Source organism: Strix aluco, chromosome 2 (assembly GCF_031877795.1).
Source record: "Strix aluco isolate bStrAlu1 chromosome 2, bStrAlu1.hap1, whole genome shotgun sequence".
In the NCBI taxonomy this organism is placed as follows: Eukaryota; Metazoa; Chordata; class Aves; order Strigiformes; family Strigidae; genus Strix; species Strix aluco.
The window spans coordinates 51,417,935-51,431,815 of NC_133932.1; the positions used below are offsets into that span (position 1 = coordinate 51,417,935).

The following is a 13,881-nucleotide window of genomic DNA, read 5'->3' on the forward strand; positions in this document are numbered from 1 at the left end:
TCCCAGACAGTTTTCTCTTGAGAAGATCCGAGCTGTGCTGCCCTTCTTCCTCCTTCCTGGGTGGGGGGTGTTTGCTCTTCTACTGCTGAGGACTTCCGTCTTATGCATGTTCACGGCAAAGGATGAAGCAGTTGAAGTGGTAGTCTTCTATTCTGATAACTTGCACTTACACTTTCTTTTTTTAAACAAAAGCTGATCTTTTTTTAAACAAAAATCTTTGTGAATGTGTGCAGCTGTGAGTATTTCCTCATGGAGAATTATCTCCCTGTCTACCAGAATTCATCTCTTTTCTGCAGCTCTTCTCAAGATTCCAGCTAAGCTCTTGCTCTGGCTGGAGCAGACCATGTGGCTGGTGGTTTTCACATTTTTCTGCTGCTTCTCACCTTATAGTCTTCATGACTGCTTGTGCATCAGTCAAATTACATGCTTCTTGCAGAGTTCTTAGACCATCATGTCCTCGAACCCACCTATCTGATGAGCATAGTAAGGATTTATGAAGTAAATCTCCAGTATGCTTGACTTCTGACTTTAAGGTCTAGCTTCAAATCAGATGCAAGGTCTGCCTTTGGAGACTTTAATTTCACAACATTAATCTTTCTGGGCAGTGTTGCCCTAACATTACCTTTCACAGTTTTCCAGAAACCTGCTCTCTGTGCCCAGTCAATTTTCCATTAAGAGTCAAATGGCCCTTCTCCTTTTATCGAGTCATTTAGGGTGAGCCTAAGTGAAGTCAGGAAGAATTCAGTCACTTTCCAGTTGTGCTAGAGCTCTGCATTTAGTTCTCCTTGTTAATAATACTGGCCTGTGATTGTGCCATATCATAAAAAATAAATGTCATCAAACTGATTTGACAGAGTGCAGGATTGGATAGCTGTCTGCAGGTATGCTTAATAATCAGCTGGAAGAAGACAGCTTTACCCACAGTAGATTGTATCATGTTGCTCTGGGCAAACACCCATCTAAACTTTATTTTTAAAGCTGACAAAAGAGGTCTTGTTTAATACTACCTCCTTTGGCATTTGGTTGAGACTTGCATTTTGTTTCTTGCTGCAGAGATATTTTGCTTTCTGTGTAAAACTGCATCTCAGAAGATCAGGTGTCCAGCTACATTTGTGGCCTATTTGTTGCTTACTGGGTTCAGAACTGAGACTGAAGTGGGCGATACGCAAAACCAGGTCATCCAGGAAAGTTTTAAACAAAATGAGGGTTGGCATTGTTGATACTATCAGAGATGTTATCTCCTAAATTAACAAACAAAAAAGAGGGTTCCTTTTTCTTCCTGCTACATCTAATTTGCAGCTCACTTCCTGCGTACTCGTGTTCTTCCCAAACAGGCCTACCGAAGGGGTGGCCAGCTCCTTCCATTTGTTATCTGACCTGTGGTCCTTATTTTTAGACAAATATCCATACACTTGTATCTTCAGTGAAAATCATTTGGAGGCATTCCACAGAATTATTTTCATTTAGGGATGTCTGTTTAAAACAACCCACAGCTGCTCTTATTTCAGCTTTCTGATTCCTCTATAAATTAAGCTCAGTTCATAGCTTTAGATTACTTATGCCCAAAGGGTGCTTGGGTTCACCTGTACCACATTGCATGAAGTGTTGCTCAACTTCTGAAGCAAGCTTAGAGCTTTTACTTTACAAACATATGCTTAGTGCTAAATACTTTTGTTTTGAAAGCTATTTTGCGACTGCTGTGTTTAAGAGAAATTTTCTTACTTGACCAAGGCCTGTAATAGCTAAACGCTGTTGAGTTAGCGTGTAGGTGCTTCTAGAGATACCTTCCACTGAAATATGCAAGATTGTCTCCTGCATAAACACCCAGCCTTGCCTTCATACGCTGACATGGCTTTTTTGGTCATTAGGTATGCCAGGCTTTGCTCAGTGATAATTCCAACTCCTTTGGCATTCTGCTCATCAACCTGCTGTCAGAAAATCTTTGCTACTGTGTATGCTGGGCCAAGAGAGACACACAGCAACAGAAAGTTACTTATTGTTTTGTTGATCACAGCCCTCTTTTCTCTCATCCTGCAACTTTCCTGCACCTCCACAAAAAATGCTTCTTGGATTTCTATTTTTTTTTTTTTTATTTTTACTGGTTTAATTTCTCTTTCTTCCTTCGCTTTCTTTTTCTTCGAAGATGCTATAACTGAGGAACAGGGCAGATACCATGCTTGATTTGACAAATATTTGCCTCTCTTTCCTTATGTGTGGATCCACAATGCTGTCAGTAATAGATATTAGATATAATGGAAGAAGATGAGACAGGATCGTTGAAACAGAAATATTCGTGAGTAACCTTAATTGTGTTTTCTATTGCTTCACCACTTTTTTTTTCTTTTTCTTTTTTTTTTTTTTTTTACCCTCCCCCTAATCTTTGAGGAACTATGGCTGGTGATAGTTCCAAGAAATCAATATGGTTGATGTATTTATGACATTATTAACCCCTTTTAAGTGTCTGAATGTGAGTGAAGTTAAATGAGAAACCCAAATGTGATTTTAGCAGTTCTGAAGAGAAGACAGTTACAATTTTTTATTTCACCTTAACTTCTTATAACTTGCTTACAAAGAAGAGCATATAATAAATGCACAGCTGCTACAATGAAAAATAACATCTGAGAAGGAACAATGCTAAAGTTGGGTGAGGGAAATTTTTATGATTAAAAATAAGCATCCTGTTTTCTGGAGAATGAATGTACCCTTTGGGCAAGGGATTGGGGGTGATGGGTGGAAGAGTATGTTGATTGGGGTGAAACACATTAAATCCTTCTGTTGATTTGAACTTCCACTACCAAGTGGTTTTCCATGAGTCTCACAATAGACTGGTTTTTGGTGAGTGGCAGGTAAAGAACCCTTTGGCTGTGGTTGCTTACCCGTCCTTTCACGTGTAATAACGTGTTCCTGTACTTGGTGAGAACAAGGGTGGTGAAAAATAGTTCCAAAATAAAGACAACAATGGTACAGTTGTAGAGCTCCTGAATGAATGAATGATTGTTTCTACTCACTCTTCCAGTACTCGGGGAAGTGGCTGGGGATGAGATGAAGCCACCAACTTCCGTATTGATGGCTCTGTATTCATGCTGCAGAGGATGCTTGCGCTGCATTGCCCTTAATGCATGCTGCTATGTGGTGCTGGACACCGCTCCCCTTTTCCCTGCATGATTTCTTGTGCAAGCGTAAAAATCTTGGGGCTGTTTCTTATGTGGCAAGAACTGTTGTGCTAAGGAGAACGAACATGCTGAAAGGAAATGACAAAATGTTTAGATTACACAACTACATTTCTTCAAGGAATATAACTGAGAATAATAAATAATGACTAATATTGAGATAGTCTGCCTCAGCCATTTGTACATGTATAACTACTCTTGGTAAAGAAGCATAAATTTGTTTTTTGAAAGCATGAATTTATTAACCTTTAAACTATGAAGAATCAACACGGCTTTGTTCTACAGTAATATTTAAAATCAAACTTCCTTTTCTGGTTTATGATTTTTTTATGACACTATGGAATGTTGTTGGGGATATCTTCAACAAAATACAGGACTTTGACAGAAAGGAAGCTCAAGATAAATACCTTGTTGGCTGTGAGTATTTGTTCTGCTTTCACCAGTATGTGAGGAAAAGGAAGGGCAGTTCCGGTCTCGTCTACTGCAATTGCCATGTATAACTTCACCTTCTTTGTCATTCAGAGCAGTTATTCGGGCGTTCCATGCTGTCATTCTCTAAATAGAAGGAAAGGACATGTTTCCCCTCACTTTCTTTCCCTTCCATAAAAGGCAAAAATCCCAATAAGCTCCATTTACACAGTTCTTTGTTCTATTAAACACAGTTGACAGCATTTCTCTTTGGGCTGCCAGACCAAATCAGGAGATCCATTGCATCGTCTCAGGTGTGTGTGCCTCTGAACAGCTGACCTTTACATCACTTAACAGAGCTAGCCTGAGACGTGCTTAGAGCCAGAGCATCGTTGGCTTATACATTGTCAGAGTGGTCCGTCTTTCACCCAGTGCCATAAATTGCAGAGAGAACAATCCAGAATAAAGAACAAAAATCAAATTGCTAAATAACAGCTCAAAATAGAAAGCTCTGTAAAGCTCACAATATAGTCCCCCTTTTTCCTGCCATTTTAAGCTCTTTAGAAACAATCGGTTTCCTGCTTTGAATGGAATTAATTTTATCACAGCTGTTTATTTTTGTTTTAACAGCTTTAGTTTACACAGCCCTTTATCATCCCTAAATATCTTTCTGATTTAGAATCTTGGTTTGATGCCAGCACAGCTCTGGGGCTGTTGGTGAATTAAATCTAATGTTGCGGTTGCTTTTTAATCCCTGTTTGAACTAATCTGTTTTGGTGCATTTCAGAATGTTACTCTCAAAAGACCCATAACTGGCATAGCAGGAGCGTGGTGTGTTTGAAATGTCTTGAGAAAACTAATCTTTCTTATATACCCATAGAGGAAAAAGTGTGTGTGAAGTGCGAAATTCCTCCAGACAGTGTTGTGAGAATTTAATCTTCATGAATACTAAATTAGCTTGCATTTGTAAGGAGCATGAAGCAGCACAGAATCTTAGAGCTCTTAAGTGTTTTGAAATAGCTGTATGTCAGTAGTCCCGTATCTTCTCCCAGCCAAAAGGTGGGAAAGGTTGGCTCCTGGGAGTTTTAACTTCTTGCTGCTGATGCTGCCATTGTTCAGACTTCAAGGAGCTTACTATAAAAGTACACCCAATACTCAGATTTGAGCTTTACCTTGTGGTGCTACAGATGATTCAGCAACAATAAATCTAGGTAAAAGAATAGTGTGTTTGCTTGTAGAGCCAGAAATGGGAAGTGACAGCCCCAAAAGACTTATGTCCTGAGAAATTTTAAAGATTTGAAATATATTCTTACTATTAGGACTGGTGTGGTAGTAGGCATGTTAGTAAGCACCTTGTTGATGTTATGTTCTTAGCTTGTCAGCTCTCCAAATACTGACAGAGAGCTGGCAGATTCTAGAAAAGTTGCTGTTAAAAAAGAAAAAAGTGAGAGGCCAGACTACTGTAGCTTTTATCCTATCCTGGCTATATTAGAAGTATTTAATAACTAGACTTAAAGAAAAGCAGGATGTGCTCAGTGTTTCTGAGGATAGCAGTTTGCTGAGCTGCTGGCCTTACCTTAGTACTCAAGTTCATAGCTCTGCCACAGCTGGTTCAGACTGCGTGGGTGTACCAGTGAGCAGCAGCAGATGACTGTGCCAACTGAAATGTTCTCCTGTTTTTAATGTCCATTGAGCAACTTGACCTCCCTGCTAACTGTAGCTGCTCTTGAAGAAAATTTCATGTTTAAAGTTCATAATCTGACAAATAGGTCACTGAGATTCCTGCTTAGTTCCCAGCTGTATCCATGGGCTACATTTTGTCTTTTGGGGAAACTATCCACCCAGCTCTGTTCTCCTACTAAGCTGTTTGCAGTGCTGGCTAAAAAGGACATGAAAACCTGAAGAAAAAAAAAAAGAAAAAAAGGTGGATGGTTGGAAGAGTGACATTTTTCTGCTTTAGGAGGAGAGATCACCTCAGCCATCCCTTTCTTGTGTAGGCAGGGCTGGGGAGGCCAGTGCAGCCTCACTTGGCAAGATTGCTCCAAGAGAATTGCTGGCATATATATCTTGAGATAGATAGATAGATAGATAGATAGATAGATAGATAGATAGATAGATAGATAGATAGATCGATCAGGGAACAACCCAATGGAAAAATAAATGAGAGGAGAGAACTTGTCAGGCAAGCGTGGATATAGTATTGCAAATCCTTGCTTGCAAGTTCTTTTATCTGTACAAATCAGATGTGTATATCTCATGTACCTTCAGAGGAACATAAGAGACTCTCCTTAGCACATCTTTAAGAGTAGAAGCATGGTAGTTTATTCTTTGCAGGACTGTTCTGTATTTAAGCACTACACTACTGTTTCTTAATGTTACCACAGATCTTCATTTTATCTAATTTGTTCTGTTTCCACTGCATATAGTCCTCCTCTTCTGTCACTTTTGCCTCTTGCCCTCAGCCATGAAGTGATAAGAGCAAGAGCAGACTAGTTCTTGGAAAAGCCAGGGCTTCTATTGTTACTTATTTATTTATTTAAGTCCAGAGGGCTCCTCAGTTTGTGTCAGTCAAAAAATAATAGATTATGTCACTTTCCCAGTTGATCAGAAAGAATTCTTTTAACTTTGAAAGACCTTTGTAAGACTGATCTCTGTATCTGGCCACTCAAATGCAGTTTAGTTTGGACAGGCATAACTTCAGTCCATTCTGTCCTCATTTAAAAAAAAAGCCAAATAAACCTGTTATTTCCTATGTTGCTTTCATTATGAGGACTGTATTCTGAGACAAAGCTCTGTGACAGCATAGAGAATGAAATGATTCTTGGATTATCATCAAGCACAGATGGGTGATGCTAGGGAAGTCTGTTGTAAGCCTGAGGTGAGGTTTCTGATACAAGGTGTGATGTCTTATCATAGAAGAATGATCATAAAAGATGAAGATGTCATTATAAAAAACAAGTGATGACCCAGAAACAAAAGCCTAATTCTTATTGGAGCCCCTTGAGGTTTCTGCTTTCTCTCTCATACAGACTTCAAAGATCTGGAAGTGCATGTGAGACCTCTTGAGTAATTCCTGTAATTACTTCCATATTTTACTTCCATCCACTGGCCAAGGTCCAGGTCCTCTTCTCCCACAATTAGTGATGCAGAAAACCTATTTTAATTATTTATTTTAGCTTTTCTGTTCATTTCAGGGAACAGCTAAGAGCAGTCACGGATTCCATCAGTTAAAATTCAGTTACTTGTGGAGGGAGGTCTCTGCACCGCTCCCTCCCTCCATCACAGAGTAGTTTGAGGAGATTTTGACAAGGATGAAAGAAGGAACCTTTGCCAGAGGGTAATTTTTCCATCCCATATCAAGAAGATCTTTTGTTCAGCAAAGTGACAGTGATCACTGTGATTTGAGTTTTTTGAATTGTAGATGTTTTATGCTCAGAAATGTTATTTGTAACTCAGTATAGTCGACTGGTGACCATTCTCTTTGCATTTAGAAGTAGTAAATAAAGTTGGTTCTAGCCTCTGTCTCAGCCAGGGTCCTAGTGACTGATATTTTTCAAAGCCAGGGAAGGTCTAGCTAGTAGAACTTACAGCTTCTTCTGTTACTGCCCAAGGCACAAGGTGTAGGAATAAGAAAGAGACAGTGACTTTACTTTGCTGTGTTGCCTGAAGAGATTTATACCTCTCTGGCATATTTACCCTTGCACCTCTGAGTGCCTCTGCATTGTGGAATGGCTTTGCTACAGATAACCGCTCCCCTCCTGCCAACAACATCACAGAGCAGGGTTGCAGTGAATGCTTGAATTCCCTGATTATTGCTTTCATGAGCTCTGGAAGAGAAGGAGCACAAGGAATTTACTTTGTTGACAGCAGAAATACTACTGTTCTAACTACTATAATAAATGAGTGAAACCAGATTTGAAGTTTTCCCCCAGGCCCATCTTGGGAAAATAAAAAGGTCCAAGTAAAGAGATCAAGACCCCTGCATAATAAGAATTGTAATACTATTATTTAGTATTCCTTTGAATTCCAGTGCTGCGCAGCTTATGGAACAAAAAACTTGTTCAATGCTATCTAAACTGAACACTCAAAGAAACAGAAAAATTACTTGTGTTCAACAGGTAGATGTAGCAGCCACTCAGGAGGCCAGAGGACCTAAGCATTTTGCCTAGTCTTTAGTCTTTTTGTTTGTTTCTAACTGGGGTCTTTCTCTAATTCCACATTTATACTCCTTTCATGTTTCAGATACAGAAAATCTCAGAGCAGCATACGATAACTTTTCTGCTTAACAGTTTTGCTAAAAATCCTGGCCTGACACATAATTCTTGATTTCATTTCCTAGCAGCACCCTGGTGTTGAAACCAATTTAACAGATGAGCCCCTTGCATCCTGGATCATGAAGTTGTGCCTGTAGGCCTCAGGACTTGCACTGGTTTCTGTGGTTCACTGGAAAAGCTTAAAGTAGCCCTTGAAGAAGATACTATGGTTTACTGGGTAGTTGTGTTGCTAAACAGTGAATTGCCAGGAAGACAAGAAGTCCCCCCCAAAACAAGTTGCTGCTCACTAACATGGCAGAAAGTTGTTGGATGGAGACCATCTGTTAAAACCAAAGGCATCACTTGATTTGGGGAGGCAAAAGCAAAGGGTTCAAATGGTTAATGTTAAAAATTTTATTCATAAAGATTTTCATTGACTTCAAAATATTTTTTTCTTCAGGTAATTCCTCTATTTGGTTTTGAAGGGTTGTTCTAGTGTAGGCTGGAAATTATATTCAGATGCTTTCAGCTCAGGAACACTGCTTCATTCTGTTTCTGTTGCTTATACACATCAGAGAACTGTAGAAACTGGGGCATGACGAAGATTTTTTTAAAACTTGCCACATGCTCCACAACTTGCAGCCCTTTTATAGGGATCCAGTAGACTTTGCCCAATCTTAGTGCCATTTCTTTCCTTTTGGCAGAAATACAGATAATTTTTGGGTAACATTACTTGCTTACCAAAGGGAAGAAGGAAAGAGTTTTGTGTATAATCTCTACTTGATTTTAGGTGTCCAGATTTTAAAAAAGAATCTTTCTTCTCTACTGGCAGCCTCTTATCATGAAAATCCATTGCAGTCATTTCATTGACCTTGATATAAAAATAATTAAGAAGATAAGCTTACTTGAAATTTTTCTTTCTTTGACTTGTAAGGTCCACATCTATGGCACCACAGATGCTTGTGGGGGAAATGTGAGGATTTGAGTTTGTTATTAGGTAGAATTAGTGCTGTAGTAGCAGCAATTGCTGTGGTTTACCTGGAAACATAGTTAAGTCAATCTGTAATGCAGGAAGGAAGATTTAAATGATCCAGGGGATTGTTTCAATTGGAGGAAGCTTCAGTGGGTCACACTTGCTGCCAGTGACTGGCCTGATTCTGCACCATTCTGTGAAGTGGCTGAAATATCACCATATTGCATCTGTGGCCTCTGCTATTGAAACAGCAGATATTTTCAGATAAGTGCAGATAAATTTTCCTATTCACTGAGAGAAGTAATGCAAATCAGAATGCAGTTTTGATTTACTATGTTCCTAGAGGATAGTGTGCATGGGTGCTTTTCTTATGAGGCTGTCTATGCTGCAGAGATTTAATTTTCAGCTGGGAACATATTATGCAGCTTATTTGATTGCAAATTTGTTTGAACAGCTTTCAGCTTTATATTTCCCAGTTAGGTAATGTACCTTTAGATACTAATTGCATAATTGGCTTGATATGAGTCACACAGATTTAAGGTACAGAGCGCCTGGTCTGACTGCTTGTTAGCTTTAAGTGGCTTTATACAATATATGTACAACTGAATTTAACTCTTTCATTTATTGAGTTGTCTTCCAAATAATTTTTGTCTGAGGAAGAAGGATTTTCGTGGTACTCAAGGAATGGTCATCTTCATTCATGAAGTTTTGATGCTGGAGTATGCATGTTTTGTGGATTGGTGTAAGTTCTAACTGGTACACCAATGTAATGAAATAAAGTGATTTTTAAAACTCAAAAATGAGCGCATGGCACAGAGAGCATCTTCTCTACTTCTCTACCTGTTTCTTGTGCATTTGTTTTCCTTTAGAAGATGGTGGGAGGGATCATTTTCCAGTCACAATCTGTTTTGAAAATAGTGAGCTTCACACCTAAGATTCCTTATTTCATCCCTCCATTTCACAGGCCTAAAAGATGCTACAGGCTCTGAGAGTGACGGTGGTGACTCTTGCAGCACAAAATCGGAAGGAGCCAATGGAGGCACGACAATCCAACCCAAAAAGGTCAAGGGTGTTGGCTTTGGAGATATCTTCAAAGACAAACCTATAAAGCTACGACCACGGTCAATAGAAGTTGAGAATGACTTTCTCCCAGTAGATAAGGTATGTGTCATTTCTTAATTCTCTCTTGGTGTTGGTTTAAAGAACTTTTCATCCTAAAGTTCTAAATTCTGTCACTGGCCAAAACTTGAAGGTTTATGGTCATTATTTTCTAATCTTTCTGTGGATAAGATTCTGGGGTTTTTTCCTTTTGCCATGCACCAGAAGGTGAATTCCAGTGAGGTTAGCTGCCTGCAAGAACTGTTACTTTGCTTAAAGATTTACTTCTCTGTCTGTAACTCCATCTGTTTAATTGGCCTTTTTTTTTTGTGAGAAAATACTACTTTAGAGAACAAGACTGGAGAGGCTTTTCAGGCTTTCAGTTACTCACATTATGGTAAAATAAAAATTGCTAATTCTTATATAAACTAAGAGGGAGATACTGTCATTGTGCCATTAGTTTGCTTAAAAAAAAAAAAAAAAAAAAGGATGCTTTGGGAAATACCTAAATATCTCAACTTAGTACTGGATTTGCTGATTTAAAGGATGCTGTCAAAAATCACCTATCTTTGTTTAAAGGGATTAGTAAAAGAGAAAGCATATTTTTTATGGGTTTGTTCTATATGACATAAAAAGAATGTCCTGAGATTAACATTTGGCGAAAAAATTTACTTTCTGACAAATAGAAACAGACCATCTTTTTAAAAAGCACTCTTTGTTCCAAAGCCTCACTAAGTAAATTAGAAATAGAGAGAGGCTAGAAAGGAAAAATGAGATATTTCTAACAAACTGGAGGAGGTTTTAAAGAAAAAGGATTGATCACTCTAAGGTATGTCCGTTAGAGAAACAAACAAAAAAGTGCATTGTTTTCTAATAAAGTAATAACTAAAGAAAAATCTGTGAAATCCTTCCTATAAGTGTACAGTTAAATTTGCATAGGGTTACTGATGTGCTGAGAAGTGTTAGGAGGCTTCCACAGCCTGGAGTTCTGCTATGGACATAGTTATGTGATGCATTTTCTTTGACTCCACAGTGATTTTAAGAAGCTTCTGGGCAGCTGCTCTTGTTCCCTGGTGCAGCAGATTCTCACCTTTTGAGTTGTGCTCGTCTAGTTGTCTGTAGAACCAGGCACTATAGGAACCTTTTGGCCTGCACAGCTTTTATTTTTTAACCTAGATCATTACAGTGACCTGATTTATAGCACATCACCTACCCCTACATCCACCCTGAGTTATAGTGGTACAGGAGAAGGGGAGATCCTGCAGAGACATTGTGGAAACCTTTAAGTTAGTTATGCTGAGGGAGATTTGGTTAATAATTCACAGGTGACTGCAATTTGCATTCTGTATAAGGAAGGTAGTGAAGAGCTGGGATAATCTAAGTAAAGGAAAAACCTAGATTGTATTACTCCTTGACCACTGTTGACTTCTTCAAAGCCTGTACGGTACCCTGCTTGTTTTCTGCTTCTGGGTGGGCTTGTTAACTCATGTGTGGGGCTTTGTCAATGTGCAGGGCCAGGAGCAGCTGAGCTGTATTCCAATGGCACCTCATCAAAGAAGCCCCCCTGGGATACAGATAGGGACAGGTCAGACCTGGTGGTGTTCACTGAGTGCTAGCTAATGAACCTCCTTCCTGCGAGATTCAGGGAGGGGGGTAGAGAGCAGTGAAGTCAGCTTTGCATAGAGCCATCATGGTGTCTTTCTGCAGCATGGTTTATTTATGACCCTTACAAACTGCCAGGGTTTAAGGTGCGATTGGGCTTTATAAAAGCCTTGTAAGTGTGCTGAAAAAGAATTTACCAGAACATGAACTTGGGTAATAAAAGGTTTCTTTCTTTTTTTTTAACCTCATTTTGGAGGATGTTTGTTTTTATAATTTGATGGCTGCCTGCAATCTTGTACTTGCAAGTCTTTCCTTACAAGTCCCATGTAAGGAAAATTGCGTTGTATATAAGAAGCACCTGATAGCAGGCAGACTTAAACTCATGCATAGCTGTACTTAAACCTTTTTTCTTTGGACTCAGGACATCCTGCAGCATCAGGAAATGTGTATTTTAGTAGTGCAGTTCTACAAGAGATGAGTTTTAAATTATTAATTTCCCGCATCTAGGTATGTAAAGGAAATACGCGGTACAGGAAAATCACCTAAGGTAAACACACTATTATCATTTACATTATAATAGTATTTATAATTGGTGTGTAACATAAGCATTCACTTGTAAGGGTGATGCATATGTAGGCACTGACGAGAATTCAAGTGTTGCACAAAATACAGTTATCCCAAGTCTGATACAGGCAGATTAGGATTTACATTTGATAAATCCCTGTTAATGCCACATGAAGGATTTCTTGTGTCTGCAGTTTACTATAATTGTAGCAATCTCTACAGTAGTGATTGTAAATGGGAACTAATTAAAATAAATTATATATCCCTTGAACTCTGGAGTCCCTCCTTTTAATGTGAAGTGTTCGCAAAGTGCTTATGAAGTGGTCTTCATTCCCTGAAGGGGAATCTTACTCTACTTTACAGTAATGAGAAGTTTTACCTTTGTTTTTTTCACAAAGAACAAATATTTGTGCAGCATAAGTCAATACATTTGTTACCCAGCTAAAAATTAAACACAGAATTTTCAGAAAATCTCTAAAATTTTCCATTCTACCCACACACCTTCCTTCCTATGTCTTCAGATTTCTCCTAAAGTTGGTATGGTTAAGGGAAAATAATGGCTTCATTTTTGTAAACACAATCCCTTATTTGTTTCAAGCACATAGATAACTAGAAGCAACACTTCTTTGCTGTAGTTGCTTTTTTGCTGTCTAGGGTCAGGATGGTTAACCTTTGAGCCACGTGATTCAGAGGCTTCAGCACTGTGGTCTTTGCCTACTCATAGCACCAAAACGTGATTCACTCACACAACATTTGGCTACGACTACAAAACACCCCCCAAGTACTTCTTTCCTGGCTGCAGGAAATTCCTCCCTTGTCATTGTCATGTTCTTTGACATTTAATGCCGTCTGAGAGCAAGAGAATCCTGCATTAAGTTTGCCATTCCAAACAAGGTCATATTTAGCTTGAGAGCTCTGCATACTGGATCAAAAATGTTGCAGTGTGTGATGCAGAATGCCAAATCAGCATGAATTTTTCTCTAGCAATGTATTTTTTAAAGGGATCTTTGCCCTGGTATGTGCCTTGCTTATTTACAAGTAGCCTCAGTTTTTCAATAACTTGTAATCTTTTGAAGAGGCAGAAACAATGCTTTCCTCAAGTCCTTTTTTTTTCTTTAATACTTTCTGAAGTTTGGAGACCCTAAAAGGCTTTCTGTTGCTTCTCCTTGATACAGTTACTGATGAAACATGGTGTATATTACTGTAATGATACTGTTACCTTTTTGATTTAAAATATTTCCTAACAACTACTGATTTTCCTTAAGCATCAATAAATTAGTGTGAGGATTTTATAATGTGAGATTATTTATCACAAGATAATTCCCATGGAAAATGTCAGTCCCATTTATGGAAGAATCAACAGGGTCTCATTTTGTTGCCATTATCCCTTTGTGTTCTAATGTGTTTTCGATTTTATGAATCATAAATTTAGATCATATTTCATGCAGAGGTGATATGAACTGTTGGGATGTTAAGAAGGCTTTTACACAAATACTGGCAGGAGTATGAGGGCAGAAAGGATTGCTGCCAGTGAAGCAGACGCAGATGCAATTAGCCTCTCCTGTAAATCACCAGGCAGTTTGATGTGCTTCAGGTGTTCGCCCGGTGGTAACAGTGGAGGATATAGTGGCCCTTGTCTTTTAAGTCAATAAACTCTAAAGGCGAAACTGAGGAATTGTGTGAAACGTCATTGGTTTTCTTGGTGTGCAGAATTCATTGCTTTGCTGTTCTTTGTTCTAAAAATCACAGAAGCAGATTATCCTAGGGAAATTAATGATGCAGTTTTGAGAGTTTAATTTGAGCAGTGCCATCA

General features: G+C 38.8%; 1 protein-coding gene across 5 annotated transcripts in view; it reads left to right on the forward strand.

The window, feature by feature from the left end:
* The window catches only part of SH3KBP1 (SH3 domain containing kinase binding protein 1), a 237,431-nt gene that overhangs the window by 137,617 nt on the left and 85,933 nt on the right, over positions 1–13,881 (forward strand). For all 5 annotated transcript variants that reach the window (XM_074814691.1, XM_074814693.1, XM_074814692.1 and 2 more), the window contains one exon: positions 9,769–9,965. In XM_074814691.1, the coding sequence (XP_074670792.1) occupies positions 9,769–9,965 (197 nt within the window). The remainder of the gene's footprint in view (positions 1–9,768; positions 9,966–13,881) is intronic.